At 40.2% G+C, this 16,374-nt stretch overlaps 1 protein-coding gene across 9 annotated transcripts in view; it reads left to right on the top strand.

Moving 5' to 3' along the window:
• The window catches only part of LOC145345010 (nuclear receptor coactivator 7-like), an 87,202-nt gene that overhangs the window by 52,028 nt on the left and 18,800 nt on the right, over positions 1-16,374 (top strand). For 8 of the 9 annotated variants that reach the window (XM_080192508.1, XM_080192512.1, XM_080192504.1 and 5 more), the window contains 4 exons: positions 181-339; positions 2,402-2,586; positions 3,144-3,922; positions 5,566-5,734. In XM_080192508.1, coding sequence (XP_080048634.1) covers positions 181-339; positions 2,402-2,586; positions 3,144-3,922; positions 5,566-5,734 — 1,292 coding nt within the window. The remainder of the gene's footprint in view (positions 1-180; positions 340-2,401; positions 2,587-3,143; positions 3,923-5,565; positions 5,735-16,374) is intronic. The other variant, XM_080192507.1, reaches the window with a different exon arrangement.

The raw sequence follows: 16,374 nt of genomic DNA, 5'->3' as shown, positions 1-16,374 counted from the left end.
AGGCAGAGATGAATAGGTTCTCGACGAACAAGGCAGTTGAATGTTCTCAGGATTAGGCAGGAACAAGGAGTTGAAGCAATCAGATCAGCCATGATCTTAATGAATTGGCAGACTAGGCTTGAGGGGCTGAGTGGCCTATTCATATGTTGTAAACTTACTTGATTGATCTGACCTTTACAGGATGCTGATCTTGCAAGGAAAGTAACTGCAAGGAATTTCCTCTCCTCACCAGTGCATTCACAATCTATTGTGAGAATAACTTCTTCAGGTTCAGAAGATGATGAACCACTTACTGAGAAATTTTTGAAAATGAACTGCAGATACATTACAGATGGCGAGGTAACCTGAAAGATTGTCTTGATAAATTTGAATCTTTATCATTTTTAACTTTTGCCCCTTCTATATATTTTAGGAGTAAACATATGTTTTTGGGTAGAACTGAGAATCTGACCATGTAAATTTAATACCTGAAATCCCGTTATGAACCTACAGATTTATAGATCAACAGCTCACTGTTGACAAATGATGTAACTTACTGTTTGCACCAAGAAACCACAGACCCATCTCATCATTTCAACTTTTTCTTACCTTTCCCGAACATTTTTCAATGTCCTGTGCATATGTGGATTTGGTGCAGAAAATTGCAGCAAGATTTCCAAAGCCATGATATGAATTCATTTTTAAATTTCAACTGTACAGAAATGAGAATACCAGATCAAGAATCCTTTTTTATCTATTTAAAAACTGCCTTTTCACTTGAGATAGGAGGAAAGAGGAATTTCTGGTTCTGTTGTTTTTTTTTTCAGTCACTATTTCGCAGAGCAAGTCAATTAGTATGGATAGTTTCTGTAATTAGACTATAGATGTATACTTTGTTCAAAATAACAGCATCAATTTGAGAATTAAAGTTTCTTTTAGAGAAAAATACATTTTGGTTGTCAAGCAAACATAGCCAAGGACATGGATGATCAGTCCATACTAATCCTGCCCATAGTCTATCTTTATTGGCTACCTACCTCCCAGAACCATCTACAACCTTTCTGCACCTTACCAGAATTATTTTCTATAATTGAGAGTCTAACTGTATCTCCATCCCCTCTGTCTCTGAATGGGCGGCACAGTGACACAGTGGTTAACACTGCTGTCTCACAGCGCCAGGGACCTAGGTTCGATTCCCGGCTTAGGTCACTGTCTGTGTGGAGTTTGCATGTTCTCCCCGTATCTGTGTGGATTTTCTCTGGGTGCTCTGGTTTTCTCCCACAGTCTGAAAGATTTGCGGGTTAAATGTATTGACCTGAATAGGTGCCGGAGTGTGGCAACTAGGGGAATTTCACAGTAACTTCATTGCAGTGTTACTGTAAGCCATATTTGTGACTAATAAATAAACTTAAAAGTTTCTTTTTAAAACGTTTTATACCCCGTTCCACGTATCACCATTGAAGGCTAAATGTTCAGATGCTGCACTTTAAGATTATCTCCCAGAACAATGTAATTTTGGCTGCTTTTTCTTGTAGGCTTCATATCATTGTATCAACACTTTGGTGCAGACCTATGGAAATGTTTTCAGTTGGGAGAATACCATGTTTTGCTTGAGATAGTCCTTTAATGTCTGATCAGTGGTTTTGGTGGATGTTAAATGATCCCATGATACTGTTTGAAGCACAGATTCTTCTTGATACCTAAACCAGCGTGTTTTTCTCTGCCATTACCAGAAAAATTAATAAGTTGGTTATTTATGACTGTTGTTGTAGGATCTTTTATGTAAACAAAGCGGCCTTTGTGCTACATAAGCCCTGATCTTCTAAGAAACAGGATTGACCATTGAATTGCCAGTTGATCAAAAATTTCCCTCAGCTGTGTACTGCTGTGCATTTCTATTGGGACCCTTCAAACCTGGCTTCCATGAGAAATGTGCAGTGTAGCACCCTTGAGGAACCTCGTAGAAGCAGAGTATAGTCAGGCAAAGGCAGGACACCCCCTTATTACAGCAGTTGTTGTGGTATGGTAGATTCTGAGGGCCAGGGTGAATGTTGGTGGATGGGATAGATGGTTGAAATTTCCTGGGTAATTCCCATGGAAGTCCACACATCAGGACTTCCACAGGGCCCTGACATGCATTTTCATTTGCAAGTCCATCTCTGACAAAGGGAGATTGGAAGATTTAGGCTAACACATTTAATTTTATTCCAAGTGTTTTAAATATTCAGAGGTGGAGAGATGCTGTATAAATTTTTTTCTCATTAGTTTTGGAATTTAAGGATATTAAAATTGACACATCTTTATTATAGTCTGCAATGAATTGTAGTAGAGAGCATAACTTTTTTAGAAGTGAAGTTGGATCTGTAACTGCTGTTTTCTCTTGTATTCTGTACATTGCTTGTCATTTTTTTTTCATTTTCAGGGTGTAGTGGGAGGAGTTATGATTGTCACTCCAAACAACATAATGTTTGACCCGCACAAGTCTGATTCCCTTGTCATAGAGAATGGTTGTGAAGAGTATGGGCTCATTTGTCCCATGGAAGAAGTCATATCTATTGCCTTATACCCTGATATCTCGCACATGAAGATTAAAGATGCGCTTCCATCGTAAGCAATTTTCTTTTATAACGCAATTGTTTTAAAAAATTTCTGACATGGAAAATCACTGCTTTTTATGTGCGCTATAGTGTATCTTTAATGGTATAGTTGCAGTAGAATATGAAGTATTTGCTGGTCAAGCAACCTAAAATTTTGTAGAAATAGCCCATGGACTTTAACTGAGAAAGTAAAAAAAACACTGACTGAAACAAGGAATACTGGATCTACTGAACAATAATTACATTCTTTAAAAGTTAATATAGTTGAGAAAAATGCATTCTTTGCATCATCAGCATTTGCTTTAAAGTACAAAAAGACGGTTTTGAATTTGCATTTTGCTGCAGTTTCAACCACTTAAGTCATGCTGCAATTTCTGGGATTTGTCGATAATTGATGTGACTCATCTTGCAATCTCTTGTATATCATTGTATGTCAACAATTTTAAGTTATTTTCCTGATTACTTTTGTTTTCCTTCAAAGATTTTGAGTTTTGTTTGACTTCTTTTGCGTTCATTTGTTAATTTTTGGTTTAACATCCCATTTGCATACACCATTTATCCTGACAGTGATGTACCAAAGGATCTCTCTCCTCTGTATAGGCCTGGAGATTGGGATGATTTGTCTGCTGAGAAGGACCTAAACCCATTTAATCGTTTCAAGGGCATGAGTAAAAATCACCAGTTGAGGAAGCATGATTCTTTGGAGAACTGTTGTCCTGTCCAAAGAAATATGGATGATGCATCTGATGAAGTTTTTACAGAGCTTGCACCATCCCCAGTTAATGAAGAAAGCGCTGCAGCTTCTTGTAAAGTTATTTACAGAGATGTTAGTGAAAATATTCAATCAAAAGCCAGTACAGCGGAGTCTGAGTTGCAAAACAATGAATATTATCAAAATTATTCAACTCCTGAAGAGACGCCAACAGATATATCTGATCCAGTGGAAAGTGAGAAACGTGACTTGCCTGTGAAAATTAGTGATTGTACTGACCAACAAACCATGCTTCAAAAAACTTTGACTGAGCAATTATCAGAAATGTGCATCCGTTCTTTTGGAAGTCCATCTAGAATGTTGATTGCTCCTTTAGGTGAGGGCAGTTCTGTGAACAGTGAAATCACCTGTAACAATGACGTTTTAACAGCTAAAACCAAAGGGACCTACCAGGAAAATGACTTGAGTAGAGGGAGCAAAGCTCCCTCAGTGCAACTTTATTCATCTGTTGTTGATCAAGAAAATGAAACAGCAAAATGTTCTCTGAAGAAAGTAATTGAAGAAGATAATTTTGAAATTGGTTGTCAATCAGAAGTGCAAGCTTTTTTTAACAAACTTAAAGGACCCATCGAAGGTAAATGGCAAATATTTCACTTTTCATGCAATTAAGAATCACCGAATTTTACAGCAGGTTACCTGTTATACTTGCAGTGGCTATCTGAAAGAGCTTTACACATGGTTCCAATCCTGAACTTCTCTCTCAGGCTACTAAAGTTTTCCTTTAAATATTTGTTGCTGTCCCTTTTGAAAGCTACTCATTGGATTCTGTTTCTTACATTGTTTCTGGTGGCAGCTGTTTGAAGAATCTTAAGAATTTCAGAAGAACATTGACAGATTAGTGCAATGGACAGTTAAGTAAGGGACAAGGTAAAATGGATAATAATGAGATACATTTTGGGAGGGGCGAAAAGCAATGCGAATGTACATAATAGGGAATGATGCAGAAAGGTGTAGAGGAACTGACACTAGGAAGTATAAATGCATAATTCTTTGAAAATGTTAGCGTGGTTAGATGTAAAGGTTCGAAGAGATTAAGTATATGTGTTCAGAATTTATGAAGGGTTTTGATAAAGTAAATTGGGAAGACTATTTCCACTGGTCAGTAAGTTGATAACAAGGAGTACAAATTCATCAACACTGAATGAAGGTTAGGAGAAATTTTTGCACTGTAGGTTGTTGGAACATGCACTGTCCAAGCAAAAATATTGATGGAAAATTTGAGAATTTTTTTCAAAAAGGAAGTGGAGAAATATTTTAAAGAAAAATTTAAAAAGCTGCATACAATGTCACGATGGATTGAATATTAAAAATTATCATAAGTTTTTTTTGGGAGTGCCATATAGAAAGGACAGGAAAACCATAGAACGAATACAGCTTAGATATACCAGGGATAAGAATGTATACTTCTGGGAAAATTTCTTGAGATATCCTATCTATAACTATTGGAGCTGAGCAGGCTAAGAGTATATTCAACACCCTTCATAATTATCCCATAATTATTCGAGGAGATGAATATCAAAATACCATTTTTTTGGCTAGGGACTCAGAGTTCATCAAACTAAATTTCCCAGTCAAAGTGAAATTTATTTAGAGGTCTGTTGGAGCTTTGCTGCGAGATGATGATGAGGCAGAGTTCGCTCTGTCCTTTCAGAATAAGGAGATAGAGATTGTGTAGTGGGATTGGCTTCTGGTTGCTCAGGCGAAGAGCTGCCATAGGCAGCATGGTCTCAAGTGCCATCTTTTTTTGATGCCAAGTTTTTATGTCCTAACAATGATTTATGCAAAATAGATAAATCTCTTAATGTCTTTCTCTTTGTTCTTAGATTTATATCCTCCAGTTAGACTGCCTGACCAGTGGTAATTTTTGCTATTTGCCTATTCAAAGTCTGTCATAATTTGGTCAGCTTTATCAGATCTTCTCATGGCAAAAGCTTTCATTTATATGCTGTCTTCAATGTAGAAGAAATCATCCAAGGGACTTCATAGAAGTCCAAGAAGAAATGAACGTCAAGCTGAAGACATGATGTTAGAAGGAATGACCAGAGATTTTAGTGAAAGTGTTGGGTATTGGGAAATCTAGTGAAAAGAAGACAAAGGGTTAGAAGCCAGAGTTAGCTGATTTATTAATTCTCATTTTAATAGCCTATTTTAATTACAACAGTCTGTATAAATAGGAACAAGATTTTCCTTTTGCACATTTTAAAATATTATTTCCAGATATGCTTCCGTCAAAAGAGGAGAAGAGTAAGAAACCACCCATGTTCCTCTGCATTAAAGTTGGGAAACCTATGCGGAAGTCATTTGTGTCACATAATGTGACTACCATGCATCAATATGTGAAAAGGGGAAAGCAACCTGAGTATTGGTTTGCTGTTCCACAAGAAAGGTAAGACCTTGAATGTTTAGTTTTTTTAATAAGTCAAAGCTTTGATGGCTGATCATTTTCTAATAAACAAATACTTAGCCTCATTTTAATAAAACAACTGTTCGCAACATTTTGAAATTGTTTCAGTGTATTTTCAAACCATTGTGTAGGCATTAGAGACAACAGCAATTTTTAGTTATTCAGATCCTTTTAATCTAGGAAAAAGTCTAAATATTTCATAAAAGCATAAGCAGTAAAATTGATGCTGAGCTAAAGATGGTATAGAGTTGGGTTTCAGTTCTGTCATAAAGGCGGGTGGGGTAAGGTGGTGGCAGCAAAAGGGTTTAGAAAGAGAAGGCATAGATGATTAAGTAATTCAGACATTAAAGTCATCACGTCAGAGTATTATAGATGGATGTAGATGGCCATTGGAAGGTCTTGATGTAATCATCCAGAAATGCCCAGAGATGCCTAATGACAGGTTTCATTTGTCTCCAGATGATCCCAGGGTCCATATCCTTCATATATTGATCACTTTTGCATGTGAAGAATTACTTTTGTAATGTTCTTCCTCCTTTGTACTAGTTTTAGCCTGTCATTATGTCCTATCTTGCAGTGTAATTTAAATTCTGGATATCTTTTCCTCGCTGTTGAATATTCTTTAAAAGATCACTTCAAGCATCTCCTTACCAGGCCAAAATACTGAACTCTCTGCAGTCATTTCTTATTGCTCACACTTTTGGAATTAGATAATAGCCTTGTGCTTACAAAACTTGAATTTCTCCTTTATATTTTGACAATAAGAACTAGATGCAGAACTCAAAAAATGTTCTGTCCAGAGAATTATACGGCTTGAGTCACAAGTTACTTTCACTTATATTCTACCGCTTTGGCTATATGGTTCAGCATTATATTAGTTTTGTTGTGTGTTGCTGTGCATTGGTTGACTATGTTTAGTATCAAGATTATTGAGGCTCTGAGACTCTTTTCAGATTCAACACTTGATAGTTCAGCACCATTCTTAATAAATTTAATTTTCTGATGGACTTCAGTGCTGTGCAATCTATTGTGCAACTGATTTTTACCTGTATACTTTTCTGACAGTCCAAACTGGACCTTTGGACAGGAGTATAAATAAGTAGTCTAAGTACATAAAACCATTTGACATTTGATTGATTTTCTGTATAAAATGTAGATAAGAATTATTGGGCACTTTTTTAATCAGCTTTTTGTATGCTTAAAATTATGCAACGGACAGGACCCTTCAGGCAATCCAAATAGCTAAATTATTTTTCAAACACAATTTGGCTTTGATTACAACAACCTTCTTGCTTGCGTGCACTGAATCCATATCTAGGTGCAGGAATGGTGCATGCATTGTCTGGAGTAATTTTGTCGTGTCAATTTTCATAACAGTCCTGCTCAACTTCAATAGAGAATTACTGCTAATCAAGTTTAGCAGATCAGTTAACTACCATTTTTGAACTAAAAATATAAATTAAGTCACTTTTGGAGCTGGATCCACCAATTAACCCAAAATTTCAGATATTTCAAATTCCCAGGATGCACAATTCATTCATAATGTCCTGTTTTATGCAGGCCTTTCTGATGTTTGTAGAGCAGGAGGTACCGCTGGCTGCTTCCCATCTGGCAATAGTCAACTAGAGTGACATGCATAATTGCGTCCTGCATGTTGTCATAGTCACTAACTTCAATGGGCTGATGCTACCTCAGGATGCTAAAATTGGTGATGAATGTGCAGGCACTGGCTTTTTTATTCACTTCTGAAAAAACAAATCTTACGAAGCAAGATGGTCCCTGTTCTGGACTATATAAAGGACAATTCAAGTTGTAGCTCAGAAGTCTTTGGCTGCCTCATGCTGAGGCAAAATTGATGGAAGAACTGTTAGGAATTGCTAGTGGGATTTAATGTTTGTGCTGATTGCAGAAAGACTGAAGACAAAGGCATGGGGCCAGTAATTGAAGCGCCACTCACTCTGCAATATGAACAGGATTTACAGAGAATGGGACCTTTGCAAGTGGGTAGGAGGCGGCGGCCAAACCCTGGAAGGATTTTTCAGGAGCACCAGTCCTACACTGTAATGATCCAAGAGCAGAGACTCAGGAGGTTTGACTTCAGTTAGGAGATAGTGACAGTTGGTTCAGCTGCTTCATGAAATCTAGAATTTCAAATGGTGAGGAAAAGGCCTGGCAATGGCAGTGAATGTCACCAACACCCTTTCTACGTGAGCGGATCATTCCAGATGGAAGCAGACACCGTCAGCAACATATCATGGCTCGCTGTCTACAGAAATATCACAAAGGTGACGAGGGCTCTGCAGAAGGAGAGGGTACTTCATTCTTTTCTTCCCAAGAAGGGAAGGCAGGTGTTGGGACATGTGAGTTCATTGGATAATGGACTTCTTGATGGTACAGTGCACTGGGTAAATGGTTGTGTGCTCACTACCAAGTCATTGGGGAGTGATATGCAAGGGTTTCCACTGAATTAATGTGCAGATGGAATACAATTTCAAGAAATCACCTGCTATCCTAGTAGGTCCAAAGATGCTTTTATCCTGTGACAGATAGGAATTCCCACCATCGCCAGCCTTCAACACAATGCGAGATGAATTCTCAGTGATGAGGACAACTCTCTTCACCCATCTTAACATGGTTACAGGGGCTTCAGTGAACAACATGGAGTCTCCTGCAACAATGTGAAGCAGGCTATCCTCCTTCAGCAGAGATTTCGCTGCTTGGACCATTTGGGACTTCTGCAGTATATGTCCGAGTGGTAGTGGGCTGTACCCTTCACAGCTATGAGAGTCTTGACACAACCACATAGGATCTGAAGGTCACCTTGAGGGAGAAGAAAGGTCGGATATCATATGCATCATGCAATTGATTTAAAAGGAACTTTACCCTCAACATGGATCCACCATTCCTTTGCAGTCCATTTGTTTCATATTCCTATGACAGATCATTTGGCCAAAATCAATCAATAAAAGCCAAAGACAAAATCTTCCTAAACACCTGTATCCAGCAGTATATCAATAATACAAAAGAGTCTCCAAAGGGCTCATGGAGCAGTGCTCGGAAAGCTTGTGATTCCAAATAAACCTATTGGATCTTAACCTGGTGTTGACTTCTTTCAGTGACTGTAGGCTATTTGGCAGGCCTGCCAGTGCACCAAGTATCTTGGTGTATATGTTCCTTGTTCTTCTGTAGTCAGCCACAGTAGGCCCTTGTCTGAGTCCCATGTAGCAGAACTGATATAAATCCCTCCAGTGGACTTTAGTTCACAAGCTGACCTATTTCTCTGGCATGGCTGCAGCCCATTTTGGTGACTCTCCACTTTGAGATCATAATTCTAAAGAAGTGTCTGAACACAGTACCAGTATCTGAGTTGGTGGCGATGCTAGGTCAAGTGATGGCATTTCTTCCTCTGAGCTTTCTTCCTTCTCACCCTTCTGCCTGAAGTTGCAGTGGCTGAGCAATGGGCATTCCATGATTATTGGAAAGTTGACAAGGTGCAGGGTGGAGATGGCTGCTGGTGGGGGGGAGAAAATAGAAGGTGCATAGTCATCCCATGATCAGTTTTAATTTTATGTCAGTTTTCAGGATGAAGGGAAGAATGAGTGGAGAAAGCTAGTTGCTGTTTTATGCACTATCATCTTGGATTGCCTTAGCTGAGTTAGTGCCACTAGCTCCATAGCAGTGATGCTCATTATCTTGTTGACCGTCTTTACCGGAGAGGCAGTGGCACAGTGGTGCTGTCATCGGATTACTAATCCGGAGACCTAAGGCAATGCCTTGCGGACCTGCATCTGAGTCCTAGATGGTGAAATTTGAATGCGATAAATATTGATTGTCATAAAAGCCCACCTGGTTTGCTAGTGTCCTTTAGAGAAAGAAATCTGCCAACGTTGTCTGGTCTGACCTACATGTGACTCCAAATCCATAGCAATATGGTTGACTCTTAGCAAGAGTCTAGCAAGTATCTCAGTTCAAGAGCAACTAGGGATGGGCAACAGATGCTGGCCCAGCCAGAGAACAAATAAAAAAGAATCTGAGGTCACTTGGTTAGGATGTTGTAGTGGTCCTCTGCCAGTTGTCTGGCTCTCAGCTCTGTTGTAGGGACTTTCTTCCTGTAAGAGAAGGGACCAAATGATAATGACTGAGTCAACATGCATATTAATATGTGGTCAATCATTGAAACAGATGACATAGGTATGTAAAAGCTCAGGAAGCCCAACGGGATAGGAACATGGCTGTCCTGGACCTGCCTTTTAAAAGGCTCAAGTAATGAGTTCTAGCTGGGCAGGGCAATGTATGTTACCAGGGAGCTCAGACTCAGCAAGCCCCACAGGGATTGCCCCATGGACCTTGTGGGGGTTATCACAAAGTACATCAGCATTTCATGATATTGTCAGAAATACCCATAATTATATGTCTGAGAGTGTCTCCCTCCCAACATGGAGGTATGGCTGGGGGATGAGGAGGAATGAGTGCTTATCTGTGTCAGTTGCTTTATGAAATTTGAATCAATAAAAGTCCCTGACCATCATTTGATGTATATAAAGCAAAGTGATGACCCAGAGCGGATTTGCCAGAGATGTATTTTGCCTTTCTTGCTATTTCCTGCTTCCACTCCTAACCCTTCAACCCTCAAATTCAGCAATGGTACCAGCTCTCGTCATCCTCACACTCAGAAAAGCTGATGATTCTCAGGGTGTCACTCTGGAAAACTGAACATAGGAAGCTGAGAATATTTTTGAGAAAGGCCACTGGCGTATGTTCCACATGACAAAATTAGTCCTTTATTTGTTTCTAGTGCAGTAAGACTTTATTAACATAGGGCTTGAGGTTAATGAAATACTTAATATTTATTGGTAAACTTATTACAAAAATTCAATTAATATTTACCCGACCTTTTATTTGTTGGCAAATTTTTAAAAGAATGGTATAAAAGTACAAATCAAAAGGCATTATCTGCATGTGCTGCTACTTTGAAAATATATCAACTTAATTTCTAGCTACATAAACATTATTTGACAGGTGGATGAGCTCCCCTGGATACTTCAAGATTTCATTCTTCTTTATTGAGTGCTTGGTTAAATTTAACCACACATTGTAAACCAGTAAAGTGTCTCCAGTGTTCCACAGCCCTTTTGGGAGTTTTAACATATGTCACTTCATTTAAACCAACTCAGTCCTGCTGACAAACTATTACAAATTTTCTGACCGATTTATCAGCCTGACTGGAAATAGGGCATTACACCAGTCAAATCAGCCTGATCTGTAGTTCATTGACCCTGAGCAAATACCCAGATTCAATATAAGACGAGATAAAGATACAAACTATTTGCAGTAATTGTAGGACTCCGAATGTGGGGCTGTGCTTATGACACAGAGGGCAGAAGATTTTCTTTCACTCATGGGGTTATGAAGATGTGGAATACACTGAGTTAATGGTTGTAGCAGAGATCATACCTGTACATGTTTGTTAGTTGATTAGATGCAGAATAGAAAGCATTCTTTCTGGTTGTATCTCAGCTTGATATGGCACCTGTTCTGTCCAAGGCTGCAAAAAAATTACAAAGTATTGTGAGGGAAGCTCAGTTCATCACTCAAACCAGCCTCCCACCCACTGACATTCTATATTTCCCAATGCCTTGGAAACACAGCCAGCATAAATTAAGGACCGATGCACCCCGAACATACTCTTCTACCAGGAAAAAGATACAGAAGTTTGAGGACCCGTACCAACCGACTTAAGAACAGCGTCTTCCCTACTGCCATCAGGCTTTTGAATGGACCTACCTCACATTAGAACATAGAACATTACAGTGCAGAACAGGCCCTTTGGTCCACGATGTTGCGCCGACCAATTAAAAAAGCAATGACCCTCTAACCTAAACCAATCCCTTTCCATCCATAAACCTATCCACGGACCTCTTAAACGCCCCCAAACTAGGCGCATCTACAACTGCAGCAGGCAGGGCATTCCAATCCCTCACCACCCTCTGGGTAAAGAACCTACCTCTGACATCCGTCCTATAACTACCACCCCTTAATTTAAAGCTATGCCCTCTCATGCTAGCTTTCTCCATCCGAGGAAAACGGCTATCACTGTCCACCCTATCTAAACCTCTAATCATCTTGTATGTTTCAATAAGGTCCCCTCTTAGCTGCCTTCTTTCTAACGAAAACAACCTCAAATCCCTCAGTCTCTCCTCGTAGGACCTTCCCTCCATACCAGGCAACATCCTGGTAAACCTCCTCTGCACCCTCTCCAATGCCTCCACATCCTTCCTATAATGTGGGGACCAGAACTGCACACACTACTCCAAGTGCGGACGCACCAGAGTTTTGTACAGTTGCAACATGACGTTGCGGCTCCTAAATTCAATCCCCCTACCAATAAACACCAAGACACTGTATGCCTTCCTAACAACCTTATCTACTTGATTCCCAACTTTCAGGGATCTATGTACACATACACCTAGATCCCTCTGTCCATCAACACTATTCAGAGTCCTACCGTTGGCCCTATACTCTACACATTTGTTATTCCTGCCAAAGTGAATTACCTCACACTTCTCCGCATTAAACTCCATCTGCCACCTCTCGGCCCAGCTCTGCAACTTGTCCAAGTCTCTCTGTAAACTATGACACCCCTCTTCACTATCTACCATTCCTCCGACTTTGGTGTCATCAGCAAATTTACTGATCCACCCAACTATACCCTCATCCAGATCATTTATAAAAATTACAAACAGCAGTGGCCCCAAAACAGATCCCTGAGGCACACCACTTGTAACCGAACTCCATGACGAATACTTACCATCAACCACCACCCTCTGTCTCCTATCTGCTAGCCAATTCCTGATCCAATTAACTAAATCACCCTCAATCCCATACATCTGCATTTTCTGCAGAAGCCTTCCATGGTGAACCTTATCAAACACCTTACTAAAGTCCATATATACCACGTCAACTGCCTTACCCCCATCCACCTCTTTGGTCACTTTCTCAAAAAACTCATTAAGGTTAGTAAGGCACGACCTACCCTTCGCAAAACCGTGCTAACTATCTCCAATCAATTCATTACTCTCTAAATAACTATAAATCCTATCCCTAATAATTTTTTCTAAAACTTTGCCCACAACAGAAGTAAGACTCACCGGTCTATAATTCCCGGGGAAGTCTCTGTTCCCCTTCTTAAACAATGGGACAACATTCGCTACCCTCCAATCTTCTGGCACTATACCTGTGACCAACGACGACCTGAAGATCAGAGCCAGAGGCTCTGCAATCGCGCCTCTTGCCTCCCAGAGAATCCTAAGGTAAATCCCGTCCAGCCCAGGGGACTTATCTATTTTCAAACCCTCAAGAATATCTAGCACATCCTCCTTATCAACTGCAATACTATCCAGTTTACAACCCTGTAACCCAGTGTTCTCCATAGCTACATTTATGTCTCCCTGCGTGAATAACGAAGAGAAATATTGGTTCAATGCCTCTCCAATCTCTTCCGGTTCCACACATAACTTCCCACTGCTGTCTCTAACTGGCCCTAATCTTGCCCTAACCAATCTTCTGTTCTTAACATATCTATAAAACGCCTTAGGATTCTCCTTAATCCTATCAGCCAAAGTCTTCTCGTGCCATCTTTTAGCTCTTCTTAACTCACTCTTTAGCTCCCTCCTAGCCAATCTAAAGCTTTCCAGTGCACTACCTGAGCCCTCAAGTCTCATCCTGACATAAGCCTCCTTTTTCCTTTTAACCAGCGAATCAACTTTTTTAGTGCACCACGGTTCCCTTGCTCGACCATTTCCTCCTTGCCTGACAGGGACATACATATCAAGGACTCGCAGTAGCTGCTCCTTCAATAAACTCCACATTTCGGACGTTCCCAGCCCCTGTAGTCTCCTAGTCCAACCTATGCTTCCTAATTCTCTCCTAATAGCCTCATAATTACCCTTCCCCCAGCTAAAACTACTGTCCCAAGGTTCATGCCTATCCCTTTCCATCACTAAGGTGAACGTAACCGAATTGTGGTCACTATCACCAAAATGCACACCAACTTCCAAGTCTAACACCTGGTCTGGCTCATTTCCCAGAACCAAATCCAATATAGCCTCACCTCTAGTTGGTCTATCTACATACTGAGTCAAAAAACCTTCCTGCACGCTTTGTGCAAAAACTGACCCCTCTAATGAGCTAGAGCTATAGCTATTCCAATCAATATTAGTAAAGTTAAAGTCCCAAACATTAAGTTGATCTTTTTCTACACCCTAGTTATGAGTGTAACACTACATTCTGTACGCTCTCATTTCTTTCTCTATGAACAGTATGCTTTGCATAGTATGCAAGAAACAATACTTTTCACTGAATACTAATGCATGTGACAATACTAAATCAAATCAAGATATGGGGACTGGGGAATTAAGAGAATAAACAACTTGGACTGCTGGGCAAAATGGCCTGTTTATTTTTTTATGAAAGAAGTCACAAGGTTTGGCTTGCTTTTCAGCACAGTGAACAAAAAGACTGGGGGATGCACTTTGGTGGGGTCAGGCATGGCTAAAAATAGGAATTCTATTACCATAATACTTTAAACCTGGAAGATATGCAAAGAAAAACCCAGTTACCTTTCTAAATTAACCAATTTAGGAAAAGCTACTATTACTATAATGCAGTATTTTAAGATTATAATTGCCCCTTACAGACTGCACTTGCCAACTTACACTGAGATGTCCTTTACATCCACCACCATCACCCGATGAAGCAGTAGCACTCAAAGTTCATACTACCAAATAAACCTGTTGGACTTTAACCTGATGTGTGACACTTCTTACTGCGCCTACCCCAGTCCAACGCCTGCATCTCCATATCATCTGGAAATTTCCTTAAGTTAAATTATTACGTGCATTCTTCCATTTTTGAAGAAGACCAAGGGTTTTCTTCCAGTTGTCCCAGCCAATATTTATCCCTCAACACACTTCCAGAGCAATATCTGGTTATGGTCATTTGCTGTTGATCCTTGCTGTTTGCAAAATGAGCTGCACTGACTCTAACATTGCATTAGTCTTTAGCAGTCTGAGTCGAGAATGACTTGCTTCCCCTCCAGGGAGGTAAGTTTTGCAATGGTTGAATATTTCGATCCTGGAGTCTGCCACAGGTTTGACAGGTAGTGTTTGCTAAAATGGGTGCATGGGACATTCTGGATTCTGCACTCCGCTGTTTATGCTTGGCCCCTGCATGCTCTACCTGGTGACGCTTGAGGTGATTGGTGCCTTCACGGACGCTTCTTATCTGGTTTGTGCATTGTAAGGTGAGCGATTTCTCACATGTCGATGGGAATGTTGCATTTAACATAGGGAGGCTTTTAGAGTGTCCTTGTGGCATTTCCTCTGCCTTCCTGGTGGTTAGTTACCACTACGTCAGAATAAAGCACTTGTTTTGGGAGTTTTATGTCGGGTATGAAGAGAATGTGGCCTGTCCTTGCAGCTGGTTGAGGGTGAATAGTGCCTTGATACTGGGGATATTGCCCTGGGTAACTTTGCTCACTTTGGTGCGCCTACCCTGCCAGTGAATTTGCAGGATTGTGCAGAGGCAATATTGGTGATATCTCCCCAGTCATTTGAGATGTCTTCTGTTCATTGTCCATGTTTCTGATGCACACAGAAGGTTGGGGACTACAGCTGCTCCAGAAAACTGAGAGCTTGGTGCTGGATTTCAGGTCTCGGTCTTTGAACACTCTGTTCAGGCATCTGAACACTTCTCTGGTGCATTAGAATTGATGCTGGATTTCATCGTGAATGTCTGCTCATGCCGAGAGAAGACTCCCAAGGTATGGGAAATGATCCACATTATCCAGAGGCTCACCATGGATCTTGATGGTCAGGAGCCAATTTTGTGTGGCAGGAACGGGCTGATAGACAACCTGCTTCCCCTCACTTAAAGCAAGTAATTTGCTGCAAAATACTGTGGAGCATTGAGATCTCAAAGAGCTGTATAAATGCAAGCCTCTTTTTGAAAGGATAATTTCCATATGTTAATCTTTGGTGTAATTAACCATGCAAAGCTGGGGACTCTGGTAGATCAGTCCATTTATGTATGGTCTTGCATTGCCAGTTTTTCAGTGCTGCAGTCCACCAGAGCAAGTGTTATCACGAGACACGTAAACAAAAGAAGGCGCCATCCATTCCACCCTGCATGCCAAAAGTGAGAATATTGCATATCCTATCATTCAGGATGCCCAGTCACATCTAGAAATAAGGTAGTTCATACCATGGATTATTGAATCTCTTCACTATTGTCACTCTTTTATTGCTGATTGTGAAGGGGATTTGAACCCCCAAAGGAGAGTGGGATGTTATAATTGTAAAACTTACTGGTGCAACAGCAACCAGTTCCCAACATATACACATTCAGGTCAAACCGAGTCACTATTAGCTTCTTGTCAGTAATCTTGGCAAAGATGAGTTCTTCATTAGCATGTGATAATCAGATTTTTTTTCAAATGATTTCAACAGTAATTTAACATCTACAGCACAGGTTTCCCAGGACTCTGGCCACACCCATGAAATGGCTGAGATTGAATGGTGCTTTATAGGTTTAAAGTTGAGGTTGTTCATTATTGATAAAGGTTC

The sequence above is a fragment of the Carcharhinus amblyrhynchos genome, chromosome 7 (genome assembly GCF_965287045.1).
Source record: "Carcharhinus amblyrhynchos chromosome 7, sCarAmb.v2.hapA, whole genome shotgun sequence".
Lineage (NCBI taxonomy): Eukaryota > Metazoa > Chordata > Chondrichthyes > Carcharhiniformes > Carcharhinidae > Carcharhinus > Carcharhinus amblyrhynchos.
Note: the sequence above shows the minus strand (reverse complement) of the source record. Positions and strands in the feature narration are given on the sequence as shown.